Raw genomic sequence first — 21,836 nt, 5'->3', positions numbered from 1 at the left:
GAGAGAGAGAGAGAGAGAGAGAGAGAGAGAGAGAGAGAGAGAGAGAGAGAGAGAGAGATGGTTTTTCCATAATTTGAGAGAATTTTTACAAATTTTTTAAATTTCTTTCCAATTTGGATTAAGATTATTTGACTTTTATTCAATGAATGGTTAAAGAAATCAAATAAATAGTCTAACAAAAGGACATTAAAACTACCTCGTGATTGAATAATCAATATATGTCCACAACATTCTGCATGTCGTCATAATAATAGGCCCATTTAAAAACAAACGAAAAAATAAATTAATTCAAAGACAGTAAGAGTTCGAACGTGAATCCGTAAGAACATCTTGTAATATAATAACGGGGTAAAATTGTTGTATCTTTCAACAATTCCAAACTCCACATTCAAACTAATGGTGGAAGAGTATTGGAAATAAAAGGATTTTAATCAACATCTACCTGTAAAATCGAATCCCTTAAAAATTCTTCCGGGTACTCACTCGCGAGGTAGGATACATGACAAACGGAGTTTAATATCTATCCCATAGCCCAACCAACCTTATGACTAGAGTCACTCTGCTGGTATCTGGTCCTTCCAATTCGTTAAGCAGGTGTGTAAGAGTATGATCTTCCCCCTGGGAGCTGCTGGAGGCTGCAGCCCCACTCTGGGTATTCATTATCACTCTATTAGAGTTCGTAATGTCTTGTCTTGTGTTAAACTGTCAGTGGTCTCTGTCTGCTATCGTATTATTCTACCGCACTAAATTGTTTCCCTGGACAGCACAAAGTGTTTCTCTTATGTATATGCTCTTGGTTTAAAATCATTAAAGAGATCAACTAACACAGTAAAACATTTTATAAATACCAAATATCTTAAATAATTTCCTAACGCCGAAACGCTACAACCTATTACAAGTAAATATCTTACAAAGCATTTAAAAAAAAAAATCATACACTGTCTTTCAAAGAGAATTTACTCTATGCATTTATCAAAGGCCAAAATTCTATGGTGATGTTCCATAACAAATTTATGAAAATTTCAAACGAAACAATACATTTGTTTCCTCTGTTCACGGAGCGTGTAATTCTGCAACTCTGACTCATTCCATCAGCTGATCAAGACATAAGGTTTGTTTGTGTCACTAGAACTTCTATAAGCCACTATTATGCTTTATTCCAATCAAAGTCAAGAACAAGGGACATTAAAATAAAAAAATATATATATATATATAAATTAAATTGCAAAAAATAAGATATTCATGTATTTTTTCAGAATGAAAACTAAATTTCAAATCCATTTATCGTCTGCAATTTGATGGTTTTTGCGCGGGTTTACTAAAGCAGACGACGCAAAGGGAAATACAGAACTGTGGCTCGTCCGTTTTCATTAAGTTGACTCCTACTTCAAAACAAAAACCACCCAAATACACGACATTTCCTTATATATAAACGAATACTGCTGTATAAATATTATGATAGATAGTCTTTCACAAGTTAAAAGAACAATGAATAACGTCTTAAGATATGCTTTTACTCGGCGAACGTCATCGCTTTCGAACAGTTACCTTCGGTCGATAAAGCTTGAGGGCCGAAGCCCTAAGTGAATGTCAGTATATCGTCTGCGTTCCACTCTATTTACAATTAAAATTTGGAATGATAGCTCACCACTATGGTAAGTAAAATGTAATTTCTTTTTTTACAAATGCATAACGCTTATAGTAAACAGGGAAAAAGCAAACATATCTCGTCAGTCGAACACTTAAAATAAGAGGTGAACTATACGATAAACAATACAATATGCTAACTTAATTGCTTTGAAAAAAATCAAATTCTATGTATACAATTGTAAGATTGAGGACAATACAGGATATGTACCGTCAAGTTAAAAATTGTTTATAAAAGGAAAAACAGAGTTTTGATTGCATTTTGCGATGCACTTTTTACAATTTCATAAGTTTCTACATGTGCCTATTTAAGCTTACAATGATGTTCTAGACTGGCATAAATAATTCTAATATGTACTGATTTCTACATAGTGTGGTAAACTTATTTTAAAATGTGTTTCATATGGAAGTTTTGAGGTTTGTAGTTTATTTCTCCAAAAGCAGGACTGAACATGTGCAGTTTTTTTCATACCGTGCATCATTTCCTGTAGCATCTTTCCGAATAAAACTGATCTTGAAATTTAACACTCCAGTTATCAAGTTGTCTCTGCTAAAAGCTCCTCTGTCTTTGAAGTCAATTCAGATTGTCGACTGGTTTTTAATATTTACTTTTGCCTGAAGGATATCTTTTTTGCTCTTAATCTTGTTTCTTATTACATTCCTTGACATTTTAATCATCAAATATTATAAACATATGATTTGTTTTCATAAACAAAAGCTACAAATTATCTGGCTGGTGTACCTTTCCTCTCAGTAGCCAACACAAAGACTTTTGCTTTGCTTTTTACAAATAGTAAAATTTAACAAAAAAAAGATAAAATCTATCAAATAGTGTTATTGTACACATTCCTTGCTAATCACTCCAATGCCCTTAACAACACTGAAAAAAATATTACTGTAACTATAATATACACCTGACCCAATTTTCCCAAATGATTGAGCTTTTTAAAGCACAATTGACTTTATGTTACATGAAAATGGCAACAAAAGACTGAACTCTTGAAATATACAGTAAAATTATAGAAATCATGAGAAGTTAAATTTGTCTTCAAACCACTATTGATGAAATGGCTAGCATGTTAAGTTAAATTTGTCTTCAAACTACCTATGATGAAATGGCTGTCTTCAAACTACTAATGAAATGGCTAACATGTTAAGTTCATTTTGTCTTCAAACTACGTATGATGAAATGGCTAACAATGTCTGAAAAATACATAAATTATTTCCAAATACAGGTCCCTTCCTAATTAAGCTATTCTTAGATTTTTCATTTCTTTACAGTAAACAGCATTGCTAAAAGAGATGTGATTACCTGTACATCAAGTTCTCAAATGATTTATTTAATTTTTCACATGGTGGCAGGAGTTACTGGAAGAGGCTGCATACACTAATGGTGATGATGTGATAATTATAAAAACTATTGTCGGTAGTATTCTTCACCATGGATGATTCTACATAACTGGGTCTACCAGTTGTTAACTTAGTTCCTTCAGACCCAGTAGATGCTATAGTTAACACAAAACTATGCCTACTTTGTCAGACGGATGACAAAGTACGAGTTTCGGGCAAAAATAAAAAGCCGCCACAAAATGAAGCGTGCTTCCAAAATTCGCTGAGATGATGTAGCCAAACATATAAAAGGCTTGAAAGGGTATGAGCTTGATAATGATGGCTGCATACCTGTGTATCACAATAATATTGCATGGTACAAAATGTATACTCATAAATATAAACTAAAAACCATTTAAGCTAAGCATATACAGTAGAAACAACAGTATCTGTAGAGCATAAGGGAGACAAAGCTATAGCTAGTGATAGCTCATCAAAAACTGCCCAGAAGTATTACTCTACATGCTCCACCTAGTTGTGATAAGTAACCTAGTACACTCCCGCTGTGATGTGTGGAAATGTGAGATATAAGCAAGTGCATGGGAAATTCAGAATTTGTGAATACGATAGTACCAAATGTCTCCCACCTAGAGACTTATTGACACTTTTCCATTGGCCAGTGGGTAGTTCAGGCTGATTCTGCACCAGAGAAGACACAAAAGTGGGGACCTTAAAATAATTCTCAATGGGCCCTGGAGGACATTACGTAGTAAGTGCATTATGTAATGCCAGATGCCAGTGCTGTGGCTGAGTTTGCACTTTTAAATCACAAGATTGTTTCTGTTACAAGTGTTTAAAGGTTGCTCATGAATGGCAGAGGCAAGGTAAAAGACAATATCTTAAGAGACTGACCATACATAGCCTATACACCTGATCAGCTTCCAAAGCCCCTATATTAAATGAGTGACAATGTAACGCAACTTTTTTTTTTTACTGTACCCTGTTGCAAAGGACTCCATACATATTTGAGCATTGCAGCTGTACCAGCTACATTGCATAATCTATTTACAAAGATAGCTGTTGAAAGGGTAGTAGCTTTGCGTATGCTCAAGTGCCAGTAGAATGGCAAGATCTACCTGTTATACAAGGAGAGATTGGTTGACAAGATTAGGAAAATTAGTGCTACTATAACAAAGAGAAGTCAGCCTCTGCTCAATGAGAGTATCAACAGAATGCAACCCAGGTGATTCAGGAGAAGACAACTGTCACATCAAAATGCACTGCAGCCGCATACAGGAATAATGATTTACCAGCAGCTAAGGCATGATGCATGAACCAAATCAAAACTTGTGGATAAAGTAGAGCTGCAACTTGATATGAACTCATGGAACATAGACTCTGATATATGAACTCCCATTATAGTTGACTTTATTTTAAACTGCAACACATGCCCTCCACAGTACAGTATTTCAAATTCTTAGCGATGTCATCACTTACAACATTTCTTTAATGTCTCGCTTAAGCAAGCCTGTTAGGCTATATCCATCTTGTCTTTGATTCATATGTTGAAAATTCACGAAGGAATGCAAACACATAAGATGTGCAGACACAAAAAAGGGAAATGATATAATAGGCATGAATAAAGACACCTGTTTCCACTCAATCAGATAAGTTTTGAGCCCCAGAGAACAAGAGAAATATCCAGCTACTATGTCAGGAATAACACTACTTACAATCTACCTATCAAACAAGCTCTGTAGTAAATGATGGCAAAGTGTTATCAACACAAATGGCTGGTTGGACTGGAATTCCAGAACATCTCAGTTGGATTGAAGTAGAAGCCAGACTAATTATACAGTACATAAAGACTGGGGCATCCATGTATATAGATGTGACTGAATAATCATAGCATTGAACGATACTGACAAATTTGCAATGTTTCTACATTGCACACCATAATTTCAAACATTAGGGGCCAAAGAAATATGGCAGGAATATGGTACTGGAGAAAAAAGAAAACTTTCACTACATCCAGGTGTTTCTGTACTCTGGTTCACTACCAAATATACTGTAATTATAAAAGGAAAAGACACTATCTGGTGATGACTGCATGAGCAAAGTAGAGAGTAATCATACAGCTATGACATGTGATTCAGTAAAATATCTGCCTAATTTTTGTGAAGAAAATACCTTAACAGAACAGGATATATCTAGAAACAAACAAATAATACAAATTTGTAAGTAATTTGTATTTTTCCCAACGATACAAAGCTGGATCTATTTATAGGGGATATTACTTTGTGTAACTGAAAAGCGAGCCATAATACTTTTAGCGAGGGATAACAACCCCAATTGCTAATTAGCGGGAGGGGTGGGGGGTAGCCGGCTACCTCGCTCACTCACACACCTAGGTCAAGCCCCCACTTTACTTACCGGCCGGACTTTCTTGAGGGATAAGTGCTGGCGGGCCAGTCTGTATAAATAGCTCCAGGTTTCCATTGTTAGGAAACATTCAAATTACTTCCAAACATGTCATTTGTTCTGTCTCTATATATAAACCCTCACTATTTTTAGGGGATAAATTCCCTCTTAGGGGTGTGGAAGTCCGTTGGCCAAGGCACCAGCCACCCGAGATACTACCACTAGAGAGTTATGGGGTCCTTTGACTGGCCAGACAGTACTACATTAGATTCTTCTCTCTGGTTACTGTTCATTTCCCCTTTGCCTACACACACAGAGAATAGTCTGGCCTATTCTTTACATATTCTCCCTGTCCTCATACCCCTGACAACATTAAGATTAACAGGCCAAACATGACAAATTCGTAGATAATTTGTATTTATCGTAACTATAGAAACCTTAGCTATTTAATAGGGGTATTACTTTCGGCGTAGCTGAAATGACGAGTCATTGAGCTCACTTTGCTTGGAGGTAGGACTTCAAGGGGGATAGGGCTGGCGAGCAAGTTTGATTAAATAGCTAAGGTTTATATAGTTAGGAAGAATACAAATTATCTACGAATTTGTCGTTTGTTCCGTAACTGGAATACAAACCACGCTATTTAATAGGGGTGACTCACCCATTAGGAAGGGTGGACGTCCCTGCCAGTCTGGCTTTTTGGCTTTGCCCGGGGGCTCGTTATTTGAGTGTGTAAGCACCCAAGAAATAAGGAGTCCCTGCACCTCGCTAGAACCTTGCTACGCAAGGACTGTGGCCTACACAAGCTGTGTGTGAAGGTATGAAGAAGTGTGACTCGTCCTAGGAAGTTGTTCTGAAGTTCTTTAGATAGAAACTTGTAGACTAGAACTTTCCCAATACCACCTCGTCAGGGTATGGGGACGTAACAGTATTAATCTTAATACTAGGAACACAAGGAAGCATGGTTTACCTGCAGTGGTTTGAGGTCAGCTATGCAGAGAACCCAGGATGCTGCTTTCCCCATGAGAGGATAGGATGAAGAAAAGGATAAGAGCCAGTCAAATCTTTTCATTCACGCAGACTAAAACCGGGTAACAGTGCGCTCAACCTTCTGCTACTTGTCCAATAAGGAGCTTGAGGTATACAACCTGCTGTTGTGCAGCCACCACCGGACCGATAGAGATCGTATCGAGTTCCTGTGGGTCACGTCTTGCAGGAGAAAGGTTGTGAAAGTCACCTGGAGCATTCACATCCTTTCTTGTAAAACCTGCGTCACAGAGTATTCTGCTAAGAAGGAGAGTGCTCACAAGTAGTTCCCTGTTGGCAAGCCGTTGATGAGGGTTGTTGAACGTTTACCGATCACTTTAGTGTGATGGCAAACAGCCAGAAGCGAGAAGTATGTTGTATAACTTCTGATCTAGGAACTACAGGAAGCGGTTGACTAGTAAGTTCGTGTCATGAACTGCTGGCACATAACCAATGAATCGGTGGTCTGTGAGCCGATGGTGAGTTCGAGATCAGCAAGCTGATTATGGTCCCCCCTGTTTGGTCAGAGATGAGCAAGCTGAAGATGGCCTGGTCAGAGATCAGCGAGCTGTGTTCAATGATCGAAGAAAGATGAGCTGCCCATCGGTGATCTAGTGATCAGCAAGCTGATGGATGGTTATTGACTAGCAATCGATGATTGGAAATGCTAGCAATTGGAGATCGTTAGTCATTGGAGGGACAAGAGGTCAAAGATCAGCATTGAGCTAGCACTTGGCGATCTGGTGATCGGTGACCTAGCGATCAATAAACTGTGAACTAGCCATCAGCAAACAGTGATCTAGAGATCAGTCTGTTGATGCTTTCCTGTTTGCTGCTGGTCATCTGTCGAGGAAAAAAAGAAACTTCAGAAGAGACAGGGACCAAGGATTCCCCGATTTGATTCCCTTGTAGGATGGAATCTTCGGGATCTTGAATCCTTCTGTGGAGCCTTATTCCTCTTTTCCCGGTGGCAATGTTTATGTGCTTGCGGGGAGGAATGGGGCAATGGTGACCTGTCCAAAAAGTTTTATTACTTTTTACTGACAATTGCGCGAGTGTGTAGGTGAGTCTGGAGCGATGGCACACAGGATGATGCTGGTGCTTAATATCTGCCTGGAGAGCAGGCAAGCGCTGGTTCTTAGGCAAGAGCTGGTGCATTGGATCTGCGAGCCTTGACCCTTTGGAAAGAGCTGGCGGATGGATCCGGGACCGTAATTCCGCAGGAGGGCGCAGGAAAGTGAGGAAGAGCGCTGGCGCGCAGTAAGGCACTGTGTAGTTTTGTGCATTCTCCCTAGAATAAACCGAAGCGTGTGACTGGTTGCGCAAAAGTGGGAGCATTGGCGCATACGTGAGAGTACTATGTGGATACTGTTGGCGCGTGCGTGCAGAAGACCATCGGCGTCCGCACGTAGAAGACCATCAGCGCGCGGAAGGCTGTGTGCGTGCACTCAAGATTATTGGAGCGCGCACGCGCGTAAGGCCGTCGGTGCGCGGTAGACTGATGGCGCACGTGCAAGATACCATCGGTGCCCGCGTGCAGAAGAAAGTCGGCACGCACACGCTCAATACTGTTGGTGCGCACGCGGGAGACCCTTAGCGCTCGCGCAGGGAAGAAAGTCGGCCCGTTCGCGCGGAACTGTTGCCACGCACGCGTGTAAGACTATTGGGGCGCGCACAAAATCATTGGTGCTTGCGCGCTTTGAAGATCATCGGCGCCCGCGCGTGGTTCAGCAAGCTGACCTTAGCAGTAGCGATCCTCCGAAGAGGAGTCTCTATGAGTGGCCTCTCTCGCGAACGAGAGAGGTGAACACTTCGTAGAAGAGACTTGCCAAGACCGTGCTCCACCCCTGAAGGAAGAGAAACTCAGCAAGGGGGGAGAGAAGTCTGGCCAAAGGGCAGCAACAGCAGTCAAAGGCTATGAATTCATTAAGATATGGGAAGTTCTCCCTCTGAAGGGAGAAACAACCTCACACCTGGGGAGGAAACTTCCCTCAAAAGGGAAGTTGTCCAACCCCTGGAGGCGAACCTCCTTTAGCTTTCTAAGATGATCTGAAGTGCTGGCCATGTTGTCACGGGAGTACTTCTAAGAGAAGGGATGACGCCCATGACGACGTCCTCTAAGGATTGGCAGTGACAGCAGATTCCCTAGGCATGAACAGAACAGCTCTGCTTCGTTGGCACTCATTAGTCGAACGAAGAAAAACTGCATAGTTAACAGGGAAAATAAAATTAAATAATTATTGAACAGAAATTCCCTAGGGAGGAACTCCGAAGAGGAACCCCGAGGGAACAACATAAAATAAGAATCAAGTATTGTGCCCTTCCTTCCCCAGACGACAACCACGGGAGAAGGGGGGAGCAAAGTAACTGAAATAAAAACAGAATTATTATTATTCAAATCAGCTAAGAATATTCACAAATAGTGAGAACCACTGACCCCCCGAAGGGAAGTGTTCACCACGGAGAAAGCTGAAAAGGTAAAATACAATTAGATTTTCACTAAAAATAATTGAGACAAAGAATCGGAAGAGCAACCTAACCCGCTCACGGGAAAGGAGCTTCCCCATAGTATGCTGTTGTAGTGAAGGTGAATGACCTCGAGAAGAGAGAGACCGTAGTCAATCTTTAAAAGGCCACATTCCCTTCGCTCAGAATCCAAGTTTCCCGTAGGAAAAGAGGAAAAGGTGAAGACAATAGTTGAATGAAGAGGGTCCAAGCGATGACGATTCCCCTGCGGCAGCCGAGTTAACGGATATATGCCGACGGGAAGACCGAAGGACCAGAGAGGGAGAGGTCGTTCCCCACGAAGTGGAACTGTGCTGGCGTTGCTACTACGCCAGTGTCGTTGTCGTATATGTACCACACACAGCACAAACACTGAAAAGGAAACTTACCACATTTCTATACACACATATATACATAGACATTAAGAATGTTAATATACATATACAAGTATAAGAAAAAGTAAGTTAAAAGACAAAAATTAATGGCAGTCCAAAATAGGCGAGGAGGGAGAGAGGAACAACCGCTCTCGCTCCGAGCCAAAAGTAAAGTGAGCTCAAGCACAGGCGTGTGTGAGGGGGGGTAGCAAGCTACCTTCCCCTACCCCTGCTAACTAGCGGTGTGGCTAGTAAACCCTCGTTAAATTTCAATGGCTCATCATTTCAGGTACGCCGAAAGTAGTACCCCTATTAACCCTTTTACCCCCAGGCTCTTTGGAAATTTCCAACCCTTAACCCCCAAGAGATTATTTTTTCCCCAGCACATTTCGCAATATATTTTATTTAAATTGCTCTAACAGCCTTAATTTTTGTCATAGAGAGGTCAGGTTGGTCTCATTCTCTTGGAAAATGCCTGAATTTTCTCAAAAAATTATCAAAAATATGAAAAAAGAAAAATTTATAGCATTTTTTTGCAAGGACGTAACGGTACGTCCATGGGGGTAAAGGGATGAGTTTTGTGAAACGTACCAGTACGTCCTTTGGTGGTAATAGCGTGGTTTGGGTTTGTATTCCAGTTACGGAACAAATGATTATTTAACACTTTTGAGATTTTTAAAATGGTACAGAACCTAACAAACCTACCTAACCTAACCTAGTAGTTCCCAGGTCACAGCCCCTAACATGGGGCAAGTCACCCAGACACCCCCCTCCCAGTTCACACCCCCTAGCCGGGGGCAAGCCCCGCAGATCCCCCTTCCCAAGTCACAACTGCTAGCCGGACCACCCTTTCCAGGTCACAAACTAAAAGTAAATCACAAATAAATCCTTACATTATGATAAAGTAAATCTCAAATAAATCCTTACATTATGATAAAATCACAAATAATCCCTTACATTAGAGGAAAATCACAAATAAAACCTTACATTACGATTGACACCATTTTTTCTTTTTTTTTTATCTTGGTAATCTTTACAGAAGCTTTGCAGTTGAAAATGTGTTGGTCTTCCTAAAAATCAAGTCAGAATCGGACCTATGAGGCATTATTTCTCGGTTATTCTTTTAATTTCACATGAGTAACAATATCTATACACTGAATGGAGAGCATTTCCATCATAATCAATTGCTGACATAAATGAAATCACACAATTTCGAAATAGATTGATGTACTTCTCTCAAGTTCCCTCCTGTTGACGTCTTTACTTGATGGTGAAGTTGAAACTGAAGGGGAAGGTGGGAAACAAATGGCTGTTGTAGAACATCTGGGAACTTTGGAAGAAGTACTTGTAAGCTGTTAATTGGTTTAAAAAAACCACATGACAAATTTGTCATTGTAAATGCACAGAAAGCTCCCCAAACCATGGGAAAAAACGCATGCACAATAAGTCCCCTTCAGTCTCTCAGATGTAAACAATGAACATACTTCACATTTTAATCGACCAATACAAAAGTTATTATGCCCCAGCCCCTATTTAGCATATAAAGAAAAATACCAAACTAGCCAGCACTCGTCCAATTCTCATAGCAAATTCCAGTTTCACTACTAATTAAAGTATCATATATTAACCAATGAAACTAACATAATGGTTGTGCGATTCCTTCCTGAACACTGTAATCTCTGAACAGTACAAGGGTGAATATATACCATACAGGATTAATATATGATAGTTTAATTGCTAGCGAAAATGAAATTCGCTATAAGAAATGGACGAGTGCTAGCTAGTTTGTTGTTTTCTCTATATGTTTAATGGGGCTGGGGCATAATAACTTACGCATCTGTCGATTTAAATGTGAAGTATGTTTTTCACTCTAAGTCCATTGTTTACATCTGAGAGACTGAAGGGGACTGACTGCGCATGTGTTTTTTCCCATGGATTGCGGAACTTTCTGTGCATTTACAATGACGTATTTGTCATGTGGTTTTTTTAAACCAATTAAAAGCTTACAATTACTTCTTCATAAGTTCCCGGATGTTGTTCAACAACAGACATTTTTTTCCCACCTTTGCCTTCAGTTTCAAGTTAATCACCATCTCGTAAAGATGTCTCGAAGAGCATACATAAATCTATTTCGAAATTTAGTGTAAATTCGTTTATGTCGGCAATTGATCACGATGGAAATGCTCTCCGTTCAGTGTAAAGCTATTGTTACTCATGATTTACTTTTAGTTTGTGACCTGGGAAGGGGGTGTCCGGCTAGCGGTTGTGACCTGGGAAAGGGGGTACTAGGGGTTGTGACCTGGGAACTACTAGGTTAGGTTAGGTGGGTTTGTTGGGTTCTGTACCCTTTTACAAATCTCAAAAGTTAAATAATCACGTTTCGGCCTATTTTCAGCCATTTACATGAACCATATATTTTTCCAACTGGTTGTCATGGGCTTATTTTGCATTTTTAACCATTATTATTGCTGTAAATCACTCGTTTATGACATTTCCCACCCAAAAAACAACGGTTTCCCACTGGGGTCCCCCATAATTGTCTTAATATAAGGGGGTCCAAAAACTTATGAACGGGTGGTTTGCCCCAATAATGGAGGTCAGAAATGCATGGAACACAAGATAACGAGTAAGAAAAATATATGGTTCATGTATTTGGCTAGAAATTAAAGTATCATATATTTACCCCATACAGTCTCACAGCCTACAAAGCACTGTCTAGACTCTTTGACATAAATAATAATGGCTACCTTCTACTAATCAGGCTTATCCTACCACAGGTTAAGCTCACTTCTATAGGATTGCCTGGATGAGTCACCAATCGAACACAGGTAGGCCATAGCTTGGACGAAGTAATAGCCTAGCATATACCTATGGATTAATAATAGAACTGTCTTCTTAGTGCCGAATAATATAATTTCTTTCCATCTTTGGGCTCATTAACACATGTGGTGTTAAGAAAGAGCTGGCCCCAATATCAAAATCTGCCAAGACTCACGGTTGACATCTGGACCGTTCCTCCTTACCTGAGAGTAGGACCCCAGTACTCGTCGATTGCTTCTATCTCGTGCAGTAATAAGGCATGTCTGATGGCAACGGGGTCATCTTCCGTGACCTCTGATCCCTTGGTAGCAGTTTCGAGTGTTTTGCCACTTTCTGTATCATCTGTCACCTCCATAACAAACAACAAACGTTAGTCATCTGTTCCGTTTAGGGAGGAACTGTGGGTTCAGCAGGGATGTGGGCGTTTACTGTTTCCCCCAGTTAAGGTTTACTCTTTGGTTTCCTTATCTATGTTACTATTGCAACTACTTTCTAGTAAGTTAAAGACATATTATTTTGGTGGACAGTAAATGCGAGATCAGATATCTTTAAAAAGTGAACAATATAAATATACTACATTTTTTATGTAAAGTAAATGTTTGACTAAACTTTCAATATAACACCACCTACCGCTAATACATCATATTCAGTAGCTGCTAATTAATCTGCCATCATTGATCATTCGATGGATACCTGGCTTTCTGCAATATTCATAAAACGATATATCAGAAATCGTCTCATTTAGACTACATGAAGTACTGATATTCCCCGAGCCAGTAAGGCTACATTTGTCTGAGAATTCACGCATGTTGAAATTTTACAATAAAGTGTGCATTGTATTAATAAATCCATTTTTATAAATAATCGTTAAAATTATTAACCTTCTGCTTAGAAAACAAACATAACCAATTGAAGGTGGCATTTAAAACTTGTTTGATGGGGTTTTCAGAATTAAAATGTGAATTAATTATCATCACGTTTTAGTTGCAAGAAACTGGCTCTAGCACCGCAATCACACCGTTTTGATTAGACGAAACATCGAAGTGTAATCCTATCTTTAAATTCTCTTTTACCCCAAGAACTATTTTCAATAAGGTGACGAAATAAACTATTTGTGCTTATTTTTATCACATTACTGTGCCCCCGATTCCACTTTATCCCAGCGGTTTGATTATACTAGTAACTAGAATCTAGACTAATAGTGTCGGTTAGCTTCATATTCTCTTTTACCAAAATAACTGTTTCTAAATGTTTTGTATTAAAGATGTGCGTTTATTTTGTAACATAATTGTGAATTTATAAGCGAGTCTTCATAAATTGTAATTGTTTATCATGTTGAGGAGAGTAAGTTAATCAAATGAAAAGAGGGCATATCATGTTGGCTCATCACTAAGTAAGCCTGCATACTGTATATGCTACATGGAAACATCTCTCATCTTGAATTTGTTGGTAAAACTATTATCAGCATTTTTTTCCTTAGGAGTTTGTTGATGCATAACGTTTCCTTGTGACTGAAAGAGGGTTCCCACCAGTTCTGTAAAACACATTCGTTCTGTATTGGGGAAGTGAGATGTTACGTTGGGTGTCTGAACATTATTCTAAAGTTACATGAGTGTATTTGTAAGTTAATTTTGCCAGATGCAAAATTATACCTTTGTATTCAATGGTTGCAGTTTACCATTGCTGCTTTCTCGTCCTTATGGAGAGAGGCGTAAAAAGGTACTGGCCTGCATTCTGACCGAGAGTGAGTGGTCCATCACAGATCAGAGGAAGAAGATCGAGGGAAAAACAGAAAGCCATGGCTGAAAAGGAGACATTGCGAGAGAAGAAACAGTGTGCAAGGCGTATAGGCAGTCTGTCCCTGTAGACCGTAGAGGAAGATAGCTAATGGGAAGAAATTGACAATGTTCTTATGCAGCTCTATGACTCAGATTACTCAGATGAGGTAGCAAATGAGACACTTAACGGTGCTACTATAGCGTGAGGTCTACCGCCATTTGTCGCCTACCCAGGTGGAGGGTGAGGTCTACCACGCGACAAGCTTGGACCTTCCTCGACCTAAATGCCATGGGGTACCAGCATTCTACAGTGAACCACCAACAATATTATGTGGATCCAGCGACAGGAGCACACACACAGGCAATTGAACGATCGTATTTGGAGGCTAAAACGATGATTCTGAAGAGATTAATGCGAGGTGTTGGTCGTTAGCTGTTCCAGTCTCATCTTGATTATTTTTGCTGGAAGGTGATGAGAAAAATTCCATTGATCTATTTGTGTCTTTCTTAGAAGATGTACGAAGAGTGTACCGCTAGGATAAATGTATGGAAACATATGATAACATGTTTTAGTTTTACCTTTATTCCTTTTTTTAATGTAATTAGAAATCCAATTATCTATTTAAGTCATTTCTAAGATATGTTTAGAATAAGTGTTTATTGCTTAAACAAATGTATGAAATGTGTTTTATCTATGAGGGACGAATAATTTAGCAGTAGACCGATAACATTTTTATTTTTACCTTTATTGCTTTTTTTAATGTAATTAGAAATCAAATTATCTATTTAAGTCATTTATAAGATGTTTAAATTAAGTGTTTATTGCTTAAACAAATGTATGAAATGTATTTTATCTATGATGGATGAATAATTTAGCAGTAGACCGATAACATGTTTATTTTTACCTTTATTCTTTTTTTTAACGTAATTAGAAATCCAATTATCTATTTAAGTCATTTCTAAGATATGTTTAAATTGAGTGTTTATTGTTTTGTATCGCTAGAATAAATATGGAAACATATGATAACATGTTTATTTTTACCTTTATTATTTTTTTTCAATGTAATTAAAATTCCAATTATCATTTTAAGACATTTCTAAAATATGTTTAAATTGAGTGTTTGCTGCTTAAACAAATGTATGAAATGTGTTTTATCTATGAGGGACGAATAATTCAGCGGTAGACCTCACGCTATAGTGCTAACGGGAGGTAGACCTCACGCTATAGTGTGGTAGACCTCACGCTATAGTAGCACCCACTTAACTAAGGTATAATTTTACCAACTTTTGTTCATGTCTTGTTATCATCTTATAACTTTTATCATTGATTTCTAGTCCTGCTAAGTTATTTCTTTCGAATGTGCATTAATGCTTTTTTTTTTTTTTTTTTTTTTTTTTTTTTTTTTTTTTTTTTTCACTGTTGCCAATTTTAGACGGCCGCTTCTACTTTACTACCTTGTATTTTGCAAAACTTCTCCAGTATATCATATTCCTTTTTTTTCAAATATCAAAAATACAGGATTTAATTAAGGCGTTCCGGGGAGGGTCGATACGTGATGCTGGGATCACGCATTCACGTTTCTGGCTCCCGTTAACTCCCGTAAGCCAAAATTGCCCTCTTTTTTTTTTTGGGGGGGGGGGGGGAGTATCGGCCGTATGCGGTAGACGTAGGCTACGTCTGACGGATTCTTTTACAAAGCCAGTCTTTCGGTCTCGTGTTCATGGGAAATCCTCAGTTTATGTCCTAAGTACGTATATTCATTAACAATCTCTATAGGTTTATCCTTAACACATATTGTTGTCTCTGTGCGTTTTCATTGATCATTATCTTAGTTTTACTCTTCTTCAGTTTCAGTCCTTCATTTTTGCTTTCTCTGTTGAAATCTTCTACCATCCTTTTCAATTCCTACCACGATTCACTAAAAAGAACTAAATCATCAGAAAATCTCAAGTTGTTAAGGTGTTCCCAATAATGTTAATTCCTACAATTTTTCAATCTAAATTCTTCAAAACTTCTTCTAGGAACGCTGTGAATAATTTAAGAGGGATAGGGTCTCCTTGTCTAACTTTTTCTCAACTGGGATTTTCTCTAAATTTATGTATTTTTAGGATTGCTTAAGTATCTATAAAGACATCTTCAAGTGTTCTAACATAAGTATCATCTATTCCTCGTCTTTGAAATGCTTTCATTACTGTTAAAGTTTTGACAGAATCAAAAGCTTTCTCATAGTCTTTAAATGCCATACTAAGTAATTTGTCTTATTCAGCTGATTTTTCCATGGTTAATGTCCTCTCTTGGTTGATTGAAGTCTACTTTCTTTCCTTTTTGCCTAATATGATCTTGGTAAAAGTTTATATATTACTGAGAGTAAACTTATTTGGAGGTAATTTTTCAAGTCTTTTTAGTGTTTTTGTGAATTAATAAAATGAGATTTTTTCCCAAGATGAAAAAATAGAGCAGTACTGCAAACATTTTGTGTAAAGTTCGGCGAGATTTAGGCCTACTATTGTGAAATATCTTCCATCAATTATAAAAAGATTTGTTAGGCCATCTGCTTTGTATGTGATCATGACGATGTCTTATTTATTATTATTATTTTTTTTTTTACTTATACTGTTACTTTCAGTACCGGTGTTTCATTATTTCTATTATAAAAGATTTTTCTTGTTTCATTGTTGTATAGCATTGTATAGAAATCCTATGCCATTTTTTTCACTCAATCTCTTGTTGGTATATATCCATTTTCATCCGTTAAAGCGAATATCTGTTGGCACCCTGTTTAAGTCTTCTTTTCATTAACTTTGTTTCTTCCTCTCTAGATTTTCGTCTCATTTTGCATGTGAATGTCTAGTGTTTTTGTTTGTTTGTGGTTTTGGATAATTCTGTTAATTCTACTTTATCTCATTTGGATTTTACCCTCATTTCCAGTCTCTACTTATTAGATTTTTGGTGTTTTCTGAAAACTATCCTTTATCTTCTTTAAGAACTTTTCCAGCTATCTCTTGGACTGAGTCAAATACCAATTTTGTTAAATTACTGTTCATTTCGTCTTTATTTTCTTCCATTTCATCATGTAGCTATGAGTACATATTTTGTATGGCTAAACTAAACTCGTCACATTTTTCTCTTATTACAGGAGTGTTTATTTCCTTTCTTATTTTTTTTTCTTTCTTTCCTCAGATCTACACAAATTCTACGTCTTACAATTCTATGGTCGCTAAAATTTAACTTTTTTAGGACTTGTACATCTTTAAGTAAATTAACTTTTCTCACTGATAATAGGATTTATTTCGTTTTTCTTTTCTCCCTAATGGTTGGCTTCTCCATATCTATTTTCTATGTTCTTTTTTATAAAAAAAAAAAAAAAAAGTGATGTTCATGATTTTAAAATCTGTTTTTTTTTTTTTTTCAACAAATTATACTAGCATGTCTCTGTCACTTCTTACGCCTACTCCAAATTTGCCTACAACTGATTCTCCTCTCTTCCTTTCCTCTACTTTGCCATAGAAATCCCCCAAAACAAATGAAAATAGAGTATAATGTTTTTTTTCAAGATATATCCAGATATCCATAACTAGTTTGTCTTTCTTTCTCTGCTGTTGGGGCATACGCTTGAATGATCTTCCTTTAAAACTTTCTATTTCTATTGATGATAGATACTGCAATTCTATCATTGATAAAATAAAATTCTTGAATGTTACCTGTACAAATTTTATTAACAAGAAAACCCACTCCATTTTCTTTGTTCTTTTCATGTAATTTTAAGAAAAAGACGTGGCCCTCTATTAACTATATATAAGATTCCCCAGATCTAATTTCACTCAATCCTATTGCATCTCAATTTATTTATTTCAGCTCATCTGGTAACACAGCATAATCTTCCCTAGACAGGGTCTTGATATGTACGTTGGAAGGTTCAGTTTACAAAGATGGCATATATATATATATATATATATATATATATATATATATATTGTTTTCGAATATAAAGGCAATATAGAAACTTTGATTTTTTACGACCAATATAGCATTATCAAGTCTGTGTAGTACTTCTCTGTTAGGTTTTCATCTTCATACCTTATCACCATTTTTTTTAAACAAAGACAAATAACATAACAATCAATTAAAACATTAGACACTTGTCACTTGTAAACTAAAAATTAATCGAAATTAAAAACATAAAAGCCGGTAAAAGTTTAAAAATAGAATTGGAACTGAAGAACAAATAATAGATGTAATAAAACGTGAGTAAAACATAGTACAATTCGAAAACCGAAAGCCACAACTTCATCGATATAGGGATTGAGTTTGTAGTAAAGAATAAGCATCATTTGTATGTTTTTAGGTAAATTCATCAAGTAGGCCAACCAGTATTTCATTATAGTCGATGTGTACAAATTGAAATATTATTTTGTTGTTGCTACAATCTGCTCTCAAATGTCGGAAATCGCATCTGAATGAGTTTCCTCGCAAAAAAAATCTGGAGGAGGACCCCCAGACCCCCCTTGTCAGTACCTTTTTAAACTTTAGCCCTCACCCGAAAAAAAAAACGCTCCTACGCCCTTGCCCCCTCCCTAGTCGGTGTCCCCCTACTGACCGGGGTCCCAAAAATGTTCGTAGTGCAAAATGTAATACTTAGTTTCTAAATTAAGGATTTTTGAGTATACCATAGGTGGGCTATGTTGTGTAGTTTATTTTGAGCACCGTGTATGATCTTTCTGGTACAAAATGAAATTTTTTATGCAGGGTTTTCTACTAATAAGTTGGTGTTCCTTCACCCTAAAATACACGATTTAACATTAAATATGAGGGCGAGAGATCTGTTGCACCATCTACCCATAGGTGTAGCTAGAGGAAGCAGTTGCCTCTCTAAATCTTGGATATATATATATATATATATATATATATATATATATATATATATATATATATATATATATATATATATATATATATATGTGTGTGTGTGTGTGTGTGTGTGTAAAATGATAAAAACTATTATCGTAATTCTAAAGAAATTTACTTTCTCAGTTCCATAGTAATTTGTAGCCAAATTTCCTAGAGCCATATGAAGATTATCGAACTGCTGGAGTTGTCCATAAGAAAATAGTAGGCACAAAAAAAAAAAGGAAAAAAAAATATGGCCTCAATCATTTCGACAATAGTATTTTGTGGTATTCATGAATCATAACTTGCCTCTCAGAGGTAAAATGCAACATTCAAAGATTTAATTCGACTGAAAATTGACTCTGACAATGAGTTTTAGAGATGAAAAGGGTAAAAAAAGGCCATATACATGTCACAGCATATTCAAAATCAATTATTTGTTTTATGAGGAAATGTCATAAGATTACCTCATGAATTGTGTAAAGAAATCGTATTCCATCAGTATACTGGCAGATGAGACCCGTGCCATTTAAGGGAAGGTTCGAGCAGCCATCACTTCACTGATAACTGACAACTTGAGAAGTGATCTTCCAGTCCTCATCAGATATGAAACACGCCATCCTCACTTTCCTATTAGCTGTGCAGATATCCCCAGAATCCCCCTGAAACGGAACATATTAGAAAATATATATGGGGTGGCAGATCCGCTCATCATAACTTTTTTTCTCCCTATAGCCTACAACCATGTTCCGTATTTTTTCTGAGTTCGAATTAGCAGCCCTATAAACTGTAGGCTAAGCCCAGAATTCTCTCAAGTGTTTATTCTGGAAATTGTTTTAATTGAAATCATTCTGTACATTACCACAAGTTTCTTGGAGAGATAATTGAGAAATCATTAGTTTCAGTGCATTTGATTTATGTAACAATATCTTATGAAGAACGAAGGCAGCAATAGAGAAGGGATTCTCCCTTGTTTTTGTTAGTTTTCAAAAGCTCATGCCATGTCTATTTTACGTGTGTTATTGTGGACCGACAATTGGTAATTTTCTCATCAATTTAAGTTTTAATCTTCCACTACAAGATTTGACTATATTTACAATATCCGAAAAAAATTTCAATTAGAACAGTTATCCATCATACTCTATAGACTTTGTATCATCTGGTGACACGAGTGAACTCATATTTTAACCTTTTATATTTTAATCCAAATTAATATCAATATCTATACCAGAAACATTTGCTAATGAAAAATTTGTTGCTGGCTTACCTTGATTGAACCCTTATTAACACATGATGTTGGATTATTATTATTATTATTATTATTATTATTATTATTATTATTATTATTATTACTTTTTTATTTCTAGGTGTATGTCTACCGACTCGGTGAACAGTGTGAGGTTTATTTCCGATATCCGACGAGTTGAAGACATTAAACATCCTTTATTATCAACATGGATAGAAGCAACTTTCAGTGAGCAGTCAGCAGTGCTTTCAGATCGTGTTTAATAGTTGAGTGAGAAACGTACAGCAGCTAGTCAATGAGACAAGAATTACGAATTTTCACCTATTAGGTATAACATGCTATATAGGGCTATGGCTTTTTTGTACCTGATTTCAGTGACCCGCTTGAAGGTAAGTTGAGATTGTTGGTATATCTTGTGTAGGCCTACACAAAAACTTAAAAAAAAAAATAGGAATAACTGCTATCACACAGTACATAAGATTTTTTCGACAAAAAGTGAAAGTATTGGAATTTATTGAAGCTCTTAATAGATATCATTAATCAGAAGATACGCTTCAAGCCCATGTGAGGGACGTTTTAAGAAGATACACACACACGCACACACACACACAACACACACACACACATACACACACACACACACACATATATATATATATATATATATATATATATATATATATATATATATATATATATATATATATATATATAGTGTTACCTCAAATTATTTCAAAGTCAATTGACCATTTTTGCCTTACTCTTTCCATTTTCACTATATTCTATGAACGACCACCTCAAGTAATAATTGAAGATTTTATAATGATATATAAAGAATTTTGATGTCTTTTGATTATGTCAGTTTTGTCGTAGTCATAGTAGCTTGTATTAAACAATTTATAGTAGAATAAAATTTAGAACTCCAAAATATTGCTTTATTTTCCATATTGATATTGGCGAGGCATTGCTTGAATCTCACGATGATACTTATCAAAAATGACCTTGGATGAAGATACAGAGAATGGAACCATTTGTTTGCATGGGCATATTAAAAAACAAATTGAAACCACTAAGTGAAAATAAGTAGGCATAGCCCTAAACTTTATTTTTTATACCTCGGTTTTTTTTTTTTTTCAGGATGACTAGCAGAGTGGAGAAAAACTGACCAAACCCTTTTTTTTATATCTAAAATGCAAGATGACATTATCACGTTTTGCATCGAGAAAACAATGGTTCGAGGAAAAATGAGTCCTAATAGCAGCAAAAGTCAATAACATCGAAGGAGAACAGGTATTGAAAAATCAAATTCGAAGAATAAATAGATAGATGAAATCGAATAAAAAACGAATGATAATAACAATAGTACATGAATTAATGGAATCTAATAGTGCAAACAACATGAATCCCAAAGATAATACCCCGAAGGAAGTTAGTGCTGTCAGTTATGCGACACGCTACATAAAGCTCGATTTGAGACCGAGCTAAGATTGTTAGAAACATTTTACATAGAAAAACTTCAACCGAATCTAAACCTAGATAACTGCTTTCAGCAGAAAAGTGTTTTAAGTACTATTTATAATTTTAAATTATCTTATTGTTGCTCATGTCTTTTACCAATGATTTCTATTATTATTATTATTATTATTATTATTATTATTATTATTACAAGACAAGCTACAACCCTAGTTGGGAAGCAAAATGCTATAATCTCAAGGGCTCCAACAGGGAGAAATAGCCCAGTGGGGAAAGGAAACAAAGAAATAAGTAAACTATATAAGATGTAATGAAAAATTAAAATAAAATAT

The 21,836-nt window shown here is 36.8% G+C and overlaps 1 protein-coding gene and 1 long non-coding RNA gene across 4 annotated transcripts in view; one reads left to right on the top strand and one right to left on the bottom strand.

The window, feature by feature from the left end:
• The window catches only part of Sec15 (exocyst complex component Sec15), a 205,926-nt gene extending 193,376 nt beyond the window's left edge, over positions 1-12,550 (bottom strand). The window contains exon 1 of one of the 3 annotated variants that reach the window (XM_068385390.1): positions 12,323-12,550. In XM_068385390.1, the coding sequence (XP_068241491.1) occupies positions 12,323-12,474 (152 nt within the window). In that variant the 5' untranslated portion in view covers positions 12,475-12,550. Of the gene's footprint in view, positions 1-541; positions 719-12,322 lie in introns of those variants that run through there. The other 2 variants (XM_068385397.1, XM_068385403.1) reach the window with 2 other exon arrangements.
• On the top strand, positions 1,335-21,536 carry LOC137652203 (uncharacterized). The gene is made up of 3 exons (XR_011046219.1): positions 1,335-1,655; positions 20,153-20,296; positions 21,169-21,536. It is a non-coding gene; the product is annotated as an uncharacterized lncRNA (long non-coding RNA).
• The last annotated feature ends 300 nt before the right edge of the window (positions 21,537-21,836 follow it).

The sequence above is a fragment of the Palaemon carinicauda genome, chromosome 1 (genome assembly GCF_036898095.1).
Source record: "Palaemon carinicauda isolate YSFRI2023 chromosome 1, ASM3689809v2, whole genome shotgun sequence".
NCBI classification, from domain to species: Eukaryota; Metazoa; Arthropoda; class Malacostraca; order Decapoda; family Palaemonidae; genus Palaemon; species Palaemon carinicauda.
Note: the sequence above shows the minus strand (reverse complement) of the source record. Positions and strands in the feature narration are given on the sequence as shown.